Genomic DNA, 16879 nt, shown 5'->3' with positions numbered 1-16879 from the left:
GAATCATTTGTATTTTTCATAGGTATGTTCTCCGGCGCTGCTGCATCTTAACTATATTACTTATTTTAATCTTTCGAAGATAGAAAATAGCAAGGTGTTATTGAAGGTATATTGGACAGTTAAAAACACTTGGTTAGACGAAAATTACTGCTATTTTTCTTGCTACCTATCTTATATAAAAAAAATTAATACAAGATCCATCAAGGGATTAGAATTATCATATTCGAAATGTAACTTTGAATGTGCTAGCTGACACGTATGCTCTGAATTACGCTTTTTATTAAAGGTAGTTGAGAAATGTGTTAAGCTGTATTTCGCTCTTTATACCTATTATATGAGGCCTCGGTCAGTTCGTAGTATTTATTTAAACACGAATAGCTAATTAAATCAGCCTTGATTTTAATTGTGTTTACACTAAAATTAACCTCTCTGATACATGTTTTATAAACATGAGAAGTGGAATTGTCATCGTCTAACTTCCCTTCGTATATATTAACTGATCAAATAAGATGAAATTTGCGTAAAATCAACCTATTTAAATGGTAGACTTTGAATTTACATATGATTGAATGAAATTTCATATCAGCAGCTGTTCAGTGATGATGGGAAAACGTTGACTTCATCACCTTCATTTGAGAAGAATAGTTAGTAGATAATTATTTGAGGTAAATAGTTCAGTAGATGTTTAAAACGTGACTCTTGTATTTTCAGATTTAATGACCAAAACTGTTTGGAGTTGGACAGTTAAACGCCCATAACTTACTGAATCTTACTATCCCATGTGTTCAGACTAACTAGTTTGTCAATATAACTTGCATAAATTTCAATCTCATTATACAAATATCACTCCACTCCATTTTATAGACTGGTTAGTGATCAATCATTAAACTGTTATAAACTAGAGGGTTGTCTGACGTGTTTTTTAAATTAATTGTGTCCGGCAAGACGAACCTTTAGGTAGATGATGGACTATAGTTCATATAGTTTAATTACGTATTTTGTTTGATCAATATTTTCTGTTCACTCCAGTTGGACGAGAATGATGTGACTGCTTAACTCACTTAATCTTTTGTTAAGGTCACACCATGAGAGATAGACTCAGCTTGATGGATAAACTGGCTAGAGTTTAGTGTTCTTTCAGTGACTCTACGAAACAAATATCTATTACAGTTTTCTTTGTTGACCACTGTTTTCCAACTTCTAAATTCTCTTTAAAATACGGGGTATGGCGTTTATATTGTATTTCCGTAAAATACATGCTGACGTATCACCGTGTCTCCAGACTGCTAGTTAGATTATTAGAATTATTTTCTACACAAGACTTATACTCATTACTACAAACTAAATAAATTTAATGATTTACTGACAATAGAACTAACTGTTCAATGAGATCCAATTTAATTGTGTTTCTGTATACAAGCATATATATATAAATTTAAATAAAAAATGATTGGAATTAATACATAAATAAAACATTGTACAATAAGTGATATTCAGCCATGCGTTCCAATCGAGGTCAGTTAAATGAAGCTTATCCTCTATGACTATCATTCAATTTAACTGATTCCTTGATTGTTCCATTTAAATTTTGACGTCACGTGTTTGTATATAAATTATAATGTTTTGGTTCAACAGTTTGAATGCTATAAAAACATGTGAACTTCTCAGCAGGAGTCTTTATTGATAGATAAAGCTGTTTCTTTGAGTGATATTTTTAGGAACCAATCAGATTTTCGTGTCCCGAATTTGTATGAAGTCATTAAGGTGAATTATTTTATCAACAGGAATTCTATAATATATTTTGATTAAGTAAAAACAGATGAGAACAACCATGTAACAACTTTCGTTTAGTCTGTAAAGTTTATTGAATTCAGAACGACGTCTGATGGCAACACTAAAATAAATAACAATCTTATTGATTCGTTTAATTTTAATTGCTGCAAATCATTAAATGGCCAACTTCATAGAGAAACAAGCGTATAAAACAGTTATCAGAAATATTAAAAATGAAAGCAAGCTATTATTAACAGTTACTATGCATTCAACAAATCCACGATACATAACATAGGAGGATACTTTTTGTTACAAAATGTTTTATGTTCACCAAATGTGTTGCAAGTCATTTGCAAGGCAAATGCTTTTACTTTCGTCTCCAGAAATGTGCTTTGTTCATTTAGTAGTAGTCTCAGTCCTTTTAATCATTCAAGTGAAATTTTGGAGAACGGCTAGTCCGTGGAGAATAATGATAAATGATATTAGCTTAAACTTCTGATCATCGATTAATCGTGGCCAAAACATCATATGTTTACAGTCTTCAGTACTGACTGAATTCCATCTTTTAGTTTTACAATATGGTTACTAAGACAAGTGACTCATCACCAATTTAGGACTTATTAGGTTTTATTGAGTTGGCGACAATCAGAGTGAGGAATTACTAAATATTTTCTGGTGGATTCACACTAACCGTAATCAATGTTGTGTTTGAAACTACTTATCCATTGTACTGTGTAACTAAATAATCAAGCAAATCTTTCATAATCCATTTCTAAGTGAATGGGATAATTTCTCCTGTTTCATTGAACTTTACTCATATTTGCTTCACCGTATTTTCGACAACCAAGAAGATTGGTAGTTTAGAAAAAAGAAATATAAGTATCAGACATAAACTAAACTCTCATTTATTGATTCACTAAATGAACAAAAAAGCATTGTCGTTTATAATTCAATAAACGATTCTTTTATTTGTGTCTTTAAACTGTGCCTCACAACAAACCTTTCAACAATGTAAGCACATTTAAAATTTCGGCAAGATAGAGAACATTTGTCAGCATCAACAATTTAGAAAAATCACCCATTGTCATATATATATATATATATATATATATATATATATATATATATATATATATATATATATATATATATAACGTAATATGTATTTGTTTGAGACATTTAACAAAAAGGAAAAACGTTCTCCCAAAATATTTTTCAGAAAATCATCCCCGCTAGTTACGTTCTAAAGGATTCTTTTAAAGTATCATAAGATATTTAAAGTATTGATTAAAAATCTTCGTACTCATATTGAGCATTCTAAGGTTATTTAGTTATCTGCGATCATCATTAACTGATTTTTTTTATAAACCCAAGCTAATCTTTAAGTAAATCGCAAAACTTCAATTTCTTTTTTAATTAGTTAAAGTTTAAGAGCATGAAGTAGCTGAAGTTTAGTCTATTCCAATAGTTTAAGCGTTTTTTAATATACGTTTATTGATTCAATATTCAAGGGAAATATTCACAAACAATAAGTAAATTATATAATTAAGGGAATATCAATTACATTTGAATTATACACACTCTAAGACAACAAATATCTGAGCAGTTTTTTTCTAAGATAGAAAAGATTTATTTATAATCTAATTAACCACAATATATTCATTATTATTGTATGCATTCATAAACATTGTATCAAAACTTTAGTTATATCTACATCAAAAAAAAAGAAGAAAATATGCGAAGACACATAACACAAACAGATACATATACTTACCCAATCAAGTGAATGTCAGTTTATTTATTTATTTTTGTTCCTTCTTTATAATATTTGTTTGTAATTTAGTTAATTTTCCATTAATTAAGTTTAGAAATAACAATATTTTTAAAGAAGAAGAAAAGGAGAAAAGAGATAAGAATGATGATGATGATAATAATAAGAAGAAGAATAGGAATAAGAATATTCATGGAATAAACTAAACACAACAATTGATAAACACTTTCTACAAATAAAAAAATGTCAGTGTTTCAGGGAGATTTCTTAACTATAAGACAATTTACAATAAAACGTCATTTAGCTTTCCTTTACTTTTATTCTTTCTTTTCTTTATTTCACTATTATAGGGAGATTGGAAGTAAGTTATATAAAGTAGAATGTGAATTCTCATTTCACAATAGTAATACATTCAGTTCGTTACTTGTATACAAGATATAGTTAATCAAGTTTTTACTACCAATCAACTACTCATATGAATTATGTGTTATTTAATTACCTGATTTTATTTTTTTCTTTCTACAACACTATAAAAAGAAATACATAAATAGTGATATTTTGTACTGAATTAGTCCATTCATGGACTGCTACTCTTTTCCTATACTGATCAGATAATAACAAAATTCTGTTATTTTTAAGAAAAAAAAATTGTATACAAACAACAAAATAAGCTCAAATCAATTTAATCAAGTTAATTTATTTCTAATTAAATGAGAATTGTATTTATGATTGAATTAGATTTTAGGTTGCTTTGGTCGTAGAAATGGGAAGTCAGAGAGGGAGATAGGGAACTGTAACGAAGAAATAAAAATACTAAACTTAGCCATTCATTCATACAACCTTTCACCCCACCTACATACACTATTCTTTCCAATGTATCCAATGTAAAAATAGATTTTTTAGGACTTATTTCCTATTTTTCGTTGTACTGAATCGAGATTTGATATATTTTCTCTTTGTTAAAAAGAATTATTTACCTAAGAATAGATGCGAACTATTATAACATAAATACAGTTTATTTTAAACTGAACATAAATATTAAAATGATTTTAAGATATCAAATAAATATTCCAGTTTCATGGTTTACGGAAAAAAAAATTCAGCTCGAAAATAGCTCTCAATTTGAAAAATGTGTCACCATTGGCTAAACGGTGTTGCAGTCACTGTAAGACCTAAATATATTGGATTCTATCATATGTACGGTCATAAGTGAGAGCGCCTAATGGGTCTCAAAATAGAATGAGATATATGTGTAAAATTTACTGGTTTTCAATAAGTTTCTCTGACTACTTTCAGTATGTAGCTAAAACTAAATTAGAAATAAATGGTCAGTGGACAAATATAAATATTTAGTTTAAAAATATGATGTAATATTGAGCTGTATAATCCCTCTTGAAAGTCGATTAAACAGAATTTGTTAAGTCCTGAAGAAATTTAATTTGTGAATAGGTAGACATAATCATAATTAAAGAAAAGCTTAAACTTCACCTCATTTGTATTATACATTTCTGTTAACTGCAGTATTGTTCGAATTACACTTTACTGAAATGAAGAAATAAGTTTTAAAATGTTTTAGAGTGTATGATATCAGTTTTGGAATTGTATGTTAGAGAATTAAAAACTTGAAATTCAGCGATACTTTCACCCAATGGTTTTTTAAAAAATCAAATAATCCACTCACTGGCAGGATGTACAAATTTAATAAGCCAACTTCTTTATGGTAATGGAAATTATCAATAATTGTAAGAGTAGGTTAACAGATAGCGTTATCAGAGTTAGTTTGAATGAATCGATTTTTCACTGGGAACTAAAACTCATTTGGATAAAGTTAAATCAAATATTTTTTGTATTTACAAGTTATTTTGAATAAAACTGTCAACATGATGTTACATTTACTGAGAACTTGTCGACAAAACATTCCATCAAATAGACTATTATTTTAGTGAAAAATTCTATCAGAGTTGTGACTCTCACTTGCATACTTACGGATAGCGAAAAAGAATCCAAAGGATCGAATGTTCAAGGCTTGTTCACATGCGTCTGACTGCTTGATTAATAATCTGAACAGAAAGTAATATTCTCTCAGTGTAATCGACGTATTTATTCAAATACACAGTAAAAGAAGTCACTACTGATTTAGAATGGTTGGAGCTAACCTAATTTGCTATTCGATTGATGCAAGATTGCCAGTGATTGAGTTTTATTAACCAAACTTGTAACGTGGCCACTAAACTGAGTAAATTAACATTCTGACAAATTATTTTCTAGCACTGGATGATTTTTTTATGATCGACAGCAAACACTAGACTTGTGTTTTGATGTCACTGAAAGTTACCAACAAAGGTCCCTTGAAAATCTGAGATAATAAAAGCTTCTCATCGGTTAGTACCAATGAATGTCTGCTCTGACTATAAGAACAAAGTTCATTCTACTATGATCTAGTGTCATCTAGATTAGAGGTAGCATGGAAATGTGGTCGATTGAATCCTGTTTTTGAACTGAAACTACAACTTCTGATTTCATTTTTACTTGCTCAGAAGTAAAAGACGTCTATCATATCTTTGGAACTTTTAAGGAACATTCACAATTTGAATATCATATTGATTATCATTGTTTTGATAAATTCTAAACCTAATCAGCTGCTAAGAAAAATCATTTTCTGTAACTACTCTTCTTATGGTATTGAGTGATATAGATTCAAAATATAAATTGTCTTGAATTCTCAGATATTTTAGAGCTATCTCAAATGCTGATTAAAGAACATATGGCCAAAATATAAGCTTATCCTTTGAAAACAGAAATAAAAAACTGAAAAAGATTCACGGTGTATTTGTTAGTCAACCATTCTGACAGTAACAAATATATATATATATATATATATATATATATATATATATATGCGACCAACTTCCATTATCTTCATTGGCTAACTGGTACCCACGCGACACGATTGTACTCCACTGGTCACGGTCTGACTAGAACTCCGAAACAACTGCAAAGACAATAGGAGCTTGTCACGTAATATCTTGGATTGATAGAAGTTAGACATTATCACCGTTGGATGTTGGCTCAATCGTATAGAGGTCATCTGTCCACGCACGATACTGAGATTCATGGGTTCGGTTTCTGTGTTAAGGAGTTTCATACTTGGACAAAACGAGCGTGCAGTGATTCCAGGTCTTCAATGGTTATCTAACATTGAATAATTCGAGATTCCATTGAAACCCAACAATCTCCATAAGCCTACGCTAAAAATAACTTAGATTGTAATAATTGATCACCGTTGATAAATACCCAGAAAATACTTGTTTCCAACTACTGACTCTTCTGCAATTTGTTCTATTTTTCTATCTGTTAATTCAATACTAACTTTATATTATCTTATTTTTTTACATTTGAGTTTTGGGTTGGAAATGCCGAAAATCCATTGACGATACTTCGACAATCCAAGTATTATTCGTCATCTTCCAGTACTATCAACGTCATTTACTTGTTGTTTTCATAATTCATCCATATTTCTCAAATAAGTCTTAGCGGATATTTTAAAAAGTTTGCCTAAATAAAAAGCCTTTCTGTAAATCTTGTTAATTCTTTAACTAAGATTTGTCTCTGTGAGGATATTTCATCATCATCAACAATGATATGTCAACTTTTGAAGCTCCATCAGAATAAATATTGTAAAGGATTTCTCCGCACTTATATATTTCATTCCCCATTTCTTTTCCTTTTTTTTAAATGAGAAAATAAATTTTGAAAAGTACTGAAAAGATTTGGTGTTACACTTTTACAATTATTTATAAATTTATTATCGGTATTGGTTACAGGAAAATTTATAGTTGGTTTCATTTTGTTGAGAGATTTCTAGACAAATACCCTATTTTTGTCTCCTATACGCAAACACAAAAACATTTATATATACATGGGTAGAAGTTAATATTTATCTTGATTACTAACTCATTATATTTTTACTTGTAAATGACCGTTTTTCTGACTCTTTCTCCTATACGTCAATCTACTTTTCTGACCTTTCTTTTAATTCAAAACTCAGATGAATCCACTCTAGTTCTTATTCTTTTCTCTCCCTTTCTTTTCACTCTCGTTCTTCTCTTTTTCTCTCTTTATCGTCGTTTTCTTCTTTCAATTTGGAACTGTGAACACCAAAAAAACAATTAACCAATCAGAAGATGAAAAGTAAGTTAATTTTATGGGAAACTGAAATTACTTAATTTATTGCTGTGAGTCTTATGTGGCTTTTTTTTAAAATACTGAAAAGAATAAATAAAATTAGCTACATATATATAGAGGGCGAAAATATTTTACAGTACGAATTCTTGTCATCTGAACACTTGTCAGCCATTCCATAACTAAAAAGTGAGTTACCGGAATTGTTTATTCATAATAAAACAAATACTTATCACAAATAAGAAGTATATTTTATGCAAATATCTAGTGTTAAATATTTATAAATATTGACTAGCTTCGGTAGTGCTAACAGATTTGATAAATTTTCATGTATCATTAAAGATTTTTATGCCAGAAAGTGACCGTTTTCCAGGTCTCCATGTTTTCCTAAGATCTTCAATTGAACAGGGCCAACAATTGATGAGGAATAATATGAATTACTTTTATTTCGTGATTGCTTATCAGCTGCTATCAACATTATTTTTAGTTTCAAAGTTAAATTTAAATACAAATGCGTTAATAAGAAGCTAAAGACAGTCCAATAAATAAAAAGAGTTTACATTATTCTGTATTCATTATTGTTACTACTCTATTCAAATTTATAAAAACAATTAACTTCATGAAATGTCCAAGAATTTTTAGCTATTAATTATCAGTTTAATGATAGATTCATATTCAAAATATGAACCTTAGATTACATTTAATATAGCTTTTAATCATTCTAACTTCACAGATTACCGTGTTAAGTAGTCAAATTATTTACTTACATTCTTAGCCTTTCTTCATCGTAACTGTCATTTTCCTGATATGTGTTAATAAATAGTCATAATCTAACTCATGGTGACAAATTCTGTTATTGATATATAGTTGGTAATTAAGTCTGTGACCATTGAGGAATCACGTCTGACACTTGTTTAAGCCAATCATTGACAAGATGCTTAAAAGTAAAGCAAAGTAAAATTCTTGGCTTGTCTTGACAGAAGCGTCTTTTCTTAAATTTAACCGTCACTAACAGGATACATGGCATAAACTTTTAATCTTGCATCTCAAATATCAACAACATCTTGAAAGACTATGCATTGAAGTTCAAAAGATGATAATCTGTGTCTTTAGGGGCTTTGGTGTGAAAATATTTTTCTAAGGACAGTATCAATTCTGAATTGGAAGTATATGCTTACAAAAGATTGAGTGAACTTTAAAATAACAGAGAAGATTTTAAGCTTAGATGAGTTTTTTGTGCTGTATTCTCTAGGCTATGTGGATTACTCGTGAAGCATACACTGTAGTTTTGGACAATATAATCAGCGCTTACTCCACTTAGAACGCAATGTTTCAACTCTTCTTCGAGAATTAAATCAATTTATTTTGATTCCTTTGTGTGTGTTTGATTGTTTTCGTAAATTTTATTTCATTGACTTGTCCTGGCATTTCTGTTGATTGTCTTGCTCCGTCGACCTCTGACAATGTGAATGATGGACCATTTACATACTGATTGGTAGACTGAATTTGTCCCGATGTATTTATTAATTACCGATTAATCTGAATAAAATGGTTCTAGAAATTTTCTGATGACGAAATCTCAGTTAAACCATCTACCTCAGAGATTACAAGACCATTATATTAATTAAAAGGTTTTACAGACGGTTTTGAGCGGAACTTTTCGAAAGATAGCAAGCATAATATAAAATAAATTGTTTCAAAATTTACGTTATACTTTAACGATCCACTATGTAAAATAATTTGTAAATGGCCGTTAAAGTAAGCTTATTTTAAAGTGAATGATTGGAATATTAAAGTAAACATGAGCACAAGTCAGAATCAAACTGATAAGTGATTTTTTAAACCTTACCTAGTCGATTTATGTTTGATAACGTCAATCTATATTACATTTTCAGAATTTAATTTCAAAATCTATATTTTGGGTGAATAGTACGTCCATTGATTTTTAACGTGAAATAGTGTGAGGTTCCTAAGTGTTAAAGGTTGAGATTTTTTTAATCCATTCTATTTATTGGCACATATCATGTTTCCCGCAACTAAACGATGATCAAATGTTCGGTTAGCCGTTTGGTGTTGTATTATTTAGAGAAAATTAACTGGTACTAATATATAAAAGATTCTACGTAAAACATACAACAGGGTGTAGTCTTTTTGATAAGAAGTATAACCGAAATTAGCAACCAAGTCATTCTATGCTTTTTAATAGCAGTTAAATGGATTTCCCATCATTCATGATGCACTCGTACGGTGGATATCAGTTGGGTTAGATGACTACATTAACGATTCAAAACATAACTGTAAGCTTCATTTTATATTGAAATAAACGGAGAAATCGATTTACGTTTTTTAAAGTTAGCACTTAACTGATGATAAGTAAGATGATTTAGTGGAGATTTTTGTAAATTTCCAGGGTAGTTTTCGTCATGATCAGACATCAGTTAAAGGAGCATCATTTCTTAAATTCCTAATATCTTTCGGATGTGAAAAGTTGTAACAGAGTGACGACCAACATTCATAATTCAGTGTTTTTGTATCATGAACTAAGATTTAATTTTAATTAGATGTTTTATTTGACTTTGTGAATCGAATAATTCTTAACTGATTCTACCGTTTCATAGTAAACATAGTCGATTAATGATAAAATACTAGTTAACTGATAAATGCGGAATAACTGGTGAAGATTGAATGTTAATTACTTAAAATAACTGCGTTGTACAACTTGTTCACATTCACATACATGCTTTGAGTTAGTAAAAGAGGATTCATCAAAAAACATAAACGTCTGGTTATGTTATTGAGAAAATCTCTATGATCCTTTTTTTATTTAATTATTTTTGAACTGGATAAGTCAGTGTTGTAATCAAATTTATAGTTTCTTGTAGACAACTAACTGTTTTTGATAAGACGTTTTGTTCATAACCATACAAAGAATTTTTTAATTGCAGCCTAACAATACAATCTTGTTAAATTATGTGAACCAGATAGGATGCATGCTGTGATATTGTTCGGCAATTTAATTATTCATTCATACAGTAAAGAAAATAGAGGAAGTTTATCATTAGCTTTCATCATTTTCATCATATGTTGCTCATCAATATCCTTTATTGTTGTGTTGTGGGTGGGAAACAGTTACTCAATGAAGATAATCCAAGGTGATTGCGTAATATCGTGGATTGATAGAAGTTAGACATTATCACCGTTGGATGTTGGCTCAATGGTATAGAAGTCAAGTGTTCACGCATAATACTGAGATTCATGGATTCGGCTTCGGTGTGCGATATCCGAGAATCTCGCAGTTAAGGAGTTTCATACTGGAACGAAACGAGCTTGCAGTGATTCCAGGTTTTCAATGGTTATCTAACATTGAATAATTCGAGATTTCATTGAAATTCAACAATCTCCACAAACCCATACTGAAAACTAGTAATTTTCTTTGATTAAAATGAATAAAGCTGCTCACATATTAAAGATTAAAAAATCTGGATAATTCGTAAAAATAAAACGTCTGAATATTACAGATATTAAGGATAACACAGCTCTTATATTGTTGTAGATAAATCATTCATGTATATGTCCCACAAAAGATGAAATACAGTCAAGCAATACTTACTACCAAGTAAACACTGGATTCATAATACTACAGTACAATATCATCCGTCTATTCGATTAAATTACTTTGTTATCATGTATAAGGGTATCTTTTTAATTATTATTTAGCGGTGATATGTTTTTAGTGAGTAAAACCATTACTAAATATATTCATCATCAAAGTATAATTCATAAATACTTTTTGATTATGCAAGCCACTAGAAAGGATACTGAAACTGTGTAAAATTTACAGCTAATTACATTTTGAATCCCATTTAATCTCCATTTATTTACCAACTTCCATTATATTCCTTATTTTGTGTCATTGTTTTTTTTTAATTTCAGGTACTACATAGTGGAATTTCTTCAGAACTATCATGGATTTAAAAGTATACAGTTCACAATTTCATCTAAGCGATATTTTATATGGTTTCAGGTCATCAGGTAATCAAGAAATTGATTCAGACTATAATCTTAATTACATAAAGAAGCATACTAATCATAGTGAAAGCGCTATGAAAAAAGAATTGAAGAAAGCTCAAGAACTACAAAATTCAAATTGTGCATCAGACATGGATCAATGTGAAGTAGAAAGGCGTTTATATGAAACTGAGACCAGTAAAATTGATGATAACTTGAATAGTTTAAACAAACCAAATTCCTCGCTTACATCTAATCAGTATAATAGTATTGACAACCATAACTATTATAATGCATCAACATCGTCGTTTAATGCGAAAATAAATTACACTAGTGAAGAATCTATAAATAATTTACCAAATGAGAAATCAAAGGATCATCAGCGTCATCTTTGTAATAATAATTTATATACAATACAACTTAGAGATCAACCTCTAGTTTGCTTAAATATGGGTGGTGTTAAACGCTTGTGTTTAGCACAAATTTCATCCACACTGTTAAAACAATATTCATATAATGAAATACATAACAGACGTGTTGCATTAGGTATTACATGCGTTCAGTGTACACCAAGCCAACTAGAGTTATTAAGGGAAGCTGGTGCGATGCCTGCGTCATCAAGACGCTGCGGTACAATTACGTATAGAGAAGCTGAAAGATTGGTCAAATCGTTTTTAGATGAACCACAACATCCTAAACTACCAGAAAACTTTATATTTCAAGTGGTACATCATTGTGGATGGGGATGCCAAGGTTCTTTTTCACCGTCAAGATATACTAGTTCCAGAGCTAAATGTATACGTTGTTACATTTGTCAAGTGAGTTATTTAAAATGAAACTTACTTTATTCTTTTCCTAAATTTCGACTGCAAAGCTTTTTGAGACGGTTTACATATTAGGCACTTCATTTAACATCAGATCATATATCTCACTATCTAAGCAATATGTAAACGACTATTGTCAACTGACACATCCAGATATTTTATTCTATCTTAAAAGACCTCTTTGACTAAGTATTGTAACAAATGGCTTGAGTTTAAATCCCCCAAAACGGGATACTTATGATTATTATTGATGTTGGAAACTAATTTAAGTAGAATTTTAGTAAGCTTCGGAATTCAAAGTACTTTTTCTTGATTCAGTTAAAGCATGTACGTTATTACTAACTTGGTTGGTCGAATAAACTTATAATTAGGCATCTTTTTGAGAATATCCTAAAACTACGAGATCGTACAAGGAGATTTTACCTTTACACTGAACAGAAACTCCCACCGTATTATCACCTCACTGGGTATAAGTCTAAACTTCATAGAAGTCAGTACTAGTTAGGTCGATTTTCAGATCTAAAGACTATGTGATTAAAGTAATTTTTTCTAATAAATCAGCTGGTGAAAAAATGACTGGTTTATGTATTCACTTGAGCACATTAAGATAAATAAGCTTTTGAATTCAAAGCTTTGTCAGTTACTATTGTTAAATATATTATTTTGTATGGACGGATCATCCTATTTCAGAAGATACAAACGCTTACTGTGATTTAGCTTAACTTCCATTCTCCTCTATTTGTAAAAAATCTTTCGAATGAAGATTTCTGACAACAGGCGGTCTTGGAATCTTGGAAATTACTCCTTTTCATTGCAAACTTTCCAGAAAATAGTTCTGTGTTTATTTGAAATTCTAGTCAATACTACTTTACTCAAAAAAGAACCAAACTGGTTACTAAGGTTAAATTAAGTATATCACAAGAAATAGAGAATGTTTGGACGAGCTGTTGTTTGCAATAACCTTGACTCAAACTTCTGAGGAACATGGTAAACAAAGAAACTGAGCATTCCGCTTTGCTTCACAAATATGTTTGATTCCTTTGAGTTGATCTTAATGGCTTTCGTTGCATAGATAAGATGTAATATTTCGCCTTTTGGTATATTATTTGGAATCTGATGTAACCAAAGGAAAACTTTTATATATCTTGAGTCTATAATTCCTACTCATCACAGGAATAGTGATGAAAGCATTTGTATACTTGGTGTTTGAATTCCTTAGCCAGGAAGACATGTTTGGGAGCATCTAAGTATAGCGACCCATGAGTTCTGCTCTAGGTGCATCACATTGGAACACTGAATCTCAGCTTACTGCTCTAAAGATATATTGAAGTTCAGGTTATGTACTATGTCGGTTGGTGTGTACACACTGTGCCAGGAGATCATCAACCAGGATAAACAAGCTTTCTTTACTCACTTGCTTTCATTTCTATAAATGATATCAGTCATTTAAAATCATTAAGTTAAGAAGTTTTCTTTCAGTCTTTAATTTATTTTGCATTTCACTTTGATGACATTCAGAGATGTTAATAGACTTCCATGTTTTATTAAGGTACATTTTGTTGGATAGTTTAGTATAGAAATCCTTTTTTTTATTTTATAGAATTATTTTTCACCAAATAAATTTATTTTTCATTGTCATTCACCAAAAACAAATGACAATGTTTCACTGAAATCAATGTATCGTCATCCAGATGCGGCAAATTTCAATGCGTGGAGACGTCATTTATTTCTAATTGATCCTAATCCACCTCTTGAAGTTATTTATGCTTGGGAAGATGTTAAAGCTATGTTTAATGGTGGAAATCGTAAACGTTCCCCCATATTTCATATTAATCAGGCAATGTCATCACCTACTACCACTACTACTTCTACAAATAAACATAGAAGTATTGATGATTCAACATTTGTGGTAAATGACTTAACTATAAGCAGCACCCACAGTCTGCTAAACAATTCGAATTCGAAACAGTATAGGTTATATTCATGTACAACAAATTGGAGTGACAGTATTCACTCAAATAATGAAGCATCATCATCATCGTCCTCATCATCACATGTATATGATTTGGGTAAATCAGTCAAAACACACATACAAACAGATGCTTCCGTACCAACGAAAAGGGCGAAAACAGACTTTATGATTGAAAATATGATGAAAAGTCAATCATTGAATAATACAAAAAAACGTCAAATTCATAAAAAATATGGGGAAAATCCAAGAGAAATACTCGAGGAATACCCCAAATTTATGCTTCATCTGGAAACTGATGTTCAAAATAATTACACTTCACAGAGTTCCGATATTCACCCTGAAAAAGATTTTGATAAGACGCATGATCATACATCTGTTGATGCAAATGAGATTATAAATTTTAATGCGTCTAAGCATTTCATCAGAAATTCCAATACATTATCTACATGCGCTTCACTGGTACCTAATCAGTCATATATAGATGGAAATATGACAGGATATTTTCTAAATACATGGCCTTCAATATTCTTATTTAACCAATTGATGTATGGTCCACAATATTGTACTCAATTACAAGGATCCTCAGACTCCGCAATGTACACTCCATTTTCATCTGACTGTATTCTGAATTTAAATAATTTACAAAGAGGAACAAGTATAACTAATCAAATTGATACAAAAGTGACTAATGTTAATTTAATTAGTGGTATCACTGAAAAGTCCTCTTATGTAAGCCAAAAGAACTTATTTCAATCCTCACTAATCACTTCCATTTCAGCGTCACAATAGTCAAATTCAATGACGATTAATTTGAAAAAAATATCTTCATACTAACTAATATTATGATGTACATATAATTTCATTTCATTCTTATAACATTACCGATTAAACTAATTGCTGTACTTTTTATTTTAACATATTTATTGCACTTAAAATATTAATCGACATAAACCTGATTATGTTATTCACCGAATTTATTTTTCAAATTTTGTTTATCCATATGACTAAATAGATCAAATTACATCTCATCGTCTGAGAGTCCCAGAATTTGTACACTCACTTATTCAGTCAGTATATCCACATCATTTTTCAAATCTTTCGATAATATTAAAGTAACCACAATTTAATTAATTATTTGATTTAACCAATGACCTTTAAGTTCACTAAATATTTGATATCGAACCACTGAAGAAGAATATCCAGTGAATGAAATACAGAAGTTTAAATTATCAGAGAGCCATAGTGAAAGTTATTGTTGTCTGATTATTTAATAATTTGTTTGTTTGGTAGTTTGCTAATAAATAATTATCATTCTAATTAATACACTAAATTATAACTTATGTGAATAAAATACTAGTCAGGGCCATGAAACTATGATCAGTAGAGTCCAGTCATATTAGGAACGAAGCAGACAGCATCTATCCTAATGGATGATGGTCGAGCAAAATCTCGAATCGATTAAAGTTATGAGATGCCGACTTGATGTTTTGAATGTAAATAGCTTATATCGACCCCATAAGTTTCTGAGTTTGGTCCCTTTATAGACACTGTTGAGGAGTCTCATACCATGAACAGCTTTCTACCGCTATCCGGTTTTCAATAATTGTCTAGCTAAAGTCAGATCATAATGTAAATTATAAATTAAAATGGTTTCTTTACTGAACGATTATTCTTTCGCTTATACTAAATGATTTTATCACAAATGAATAAATATTATTGTTTCGAAGTCTATGAATTTTATTACACTAAAAAATTATGTTTCATTTAAAATCTAGTTAATAATATTTGTCAGATATTAGTGTCCTGCTGAAAATCATAGCTATTTTTTACGTGAGATTTAATTATTTTCAATTATCCTTCATCTATAGATCCATTGACTTATAGGAGCCACCAATTCCCGTATTGGATTCCTCAGTAGTCCCAACCCTTAAATACATATCAGATAAATATAGTATATTAAGGTCTTGTGACAATCACTATATTTCGACTTTAGAAAGCTCCACAACTTTTCTATTTCAAAAAATACTGACAAAATAATAATTAGAAAATAATGTATTTAAAATTTAATTTAACGAAGCGATCAGTATGAGATATTGAAAGTTATTCTACTATATAATATGAATATGAATTATAACGAATTTTGTTCCAGGTATAAAATAAATAGACCTAAGAATGTGTTGAATTCCATGAAAGATTAAACGTAATTTGGATAATGCATACAGAACTATACGTCTTATGATGAAACTACCTGCTTTTTATACTAGAAGTTAGCTTAAGTAAATATATACTGGTCATTTCATTGATAAGTGCATATATCAGTTTGCATGTGCATGAAAATGATTTAAGTAG

The 16879-nt window shown here is 30.0% G+C and overlaps 1 protein-coding gene across 2 annotated transcripts; it reads left to right on the top strand.

The window, feature by feature from the left end:
- Nucleotides 1-11681: 11681 nt before the first annotated feature.
- On the top strand, nucleotides 11682-15319 carry SKOR1 (SKI transcriptional corepressor 1; the record flags this gene model as incomplete). 2 transcript variants are annotated; one of them, XM_012940843.2, is made up of 2 exons in its annotated part: nucleotides 11682-12552; nucleotides 14159-15319. In XM_012940843.2, exons 1-2 carry the CDS (start codon nucleotides 11887-11889, stop codon nucleotides 15317-15319), a joined length of 1827 nt encoding a protein of 608 aa, XP_012796297.2. In that variant the 5' UTR covers nucleotides 11682-11886. The 2 variants fall into 2 exon arrangements, with proteins under 2 accessions (XP_012796297.2, XP_051071092.1); XM_051211061.1 differs by lacking the exon at nucleotides 14159-15319 and having other exon boundaries at nucleotides 11682-11703; nucleotides 11751-12552.
- Between the last annotated feature and the right edge of the window lie 1560 nt (nucleotides 15320-16879).

Source organism: Schistosoma haematobium, chromosome ZW (assembly GCF_000699445.3).
Source record: "Schistosoma haematobium chromosome ZW, whole genome shotgun sequence".
NCBI lineage: Eukaryota > Metazoa > Platyhelminthes > Trematoda > Strigeidida > Schistosomatidae > Schistosoma > Schistosoma haematobium.
This window is presented reverse-complemented; position numbering and strand designations above follow the sequence as displayed.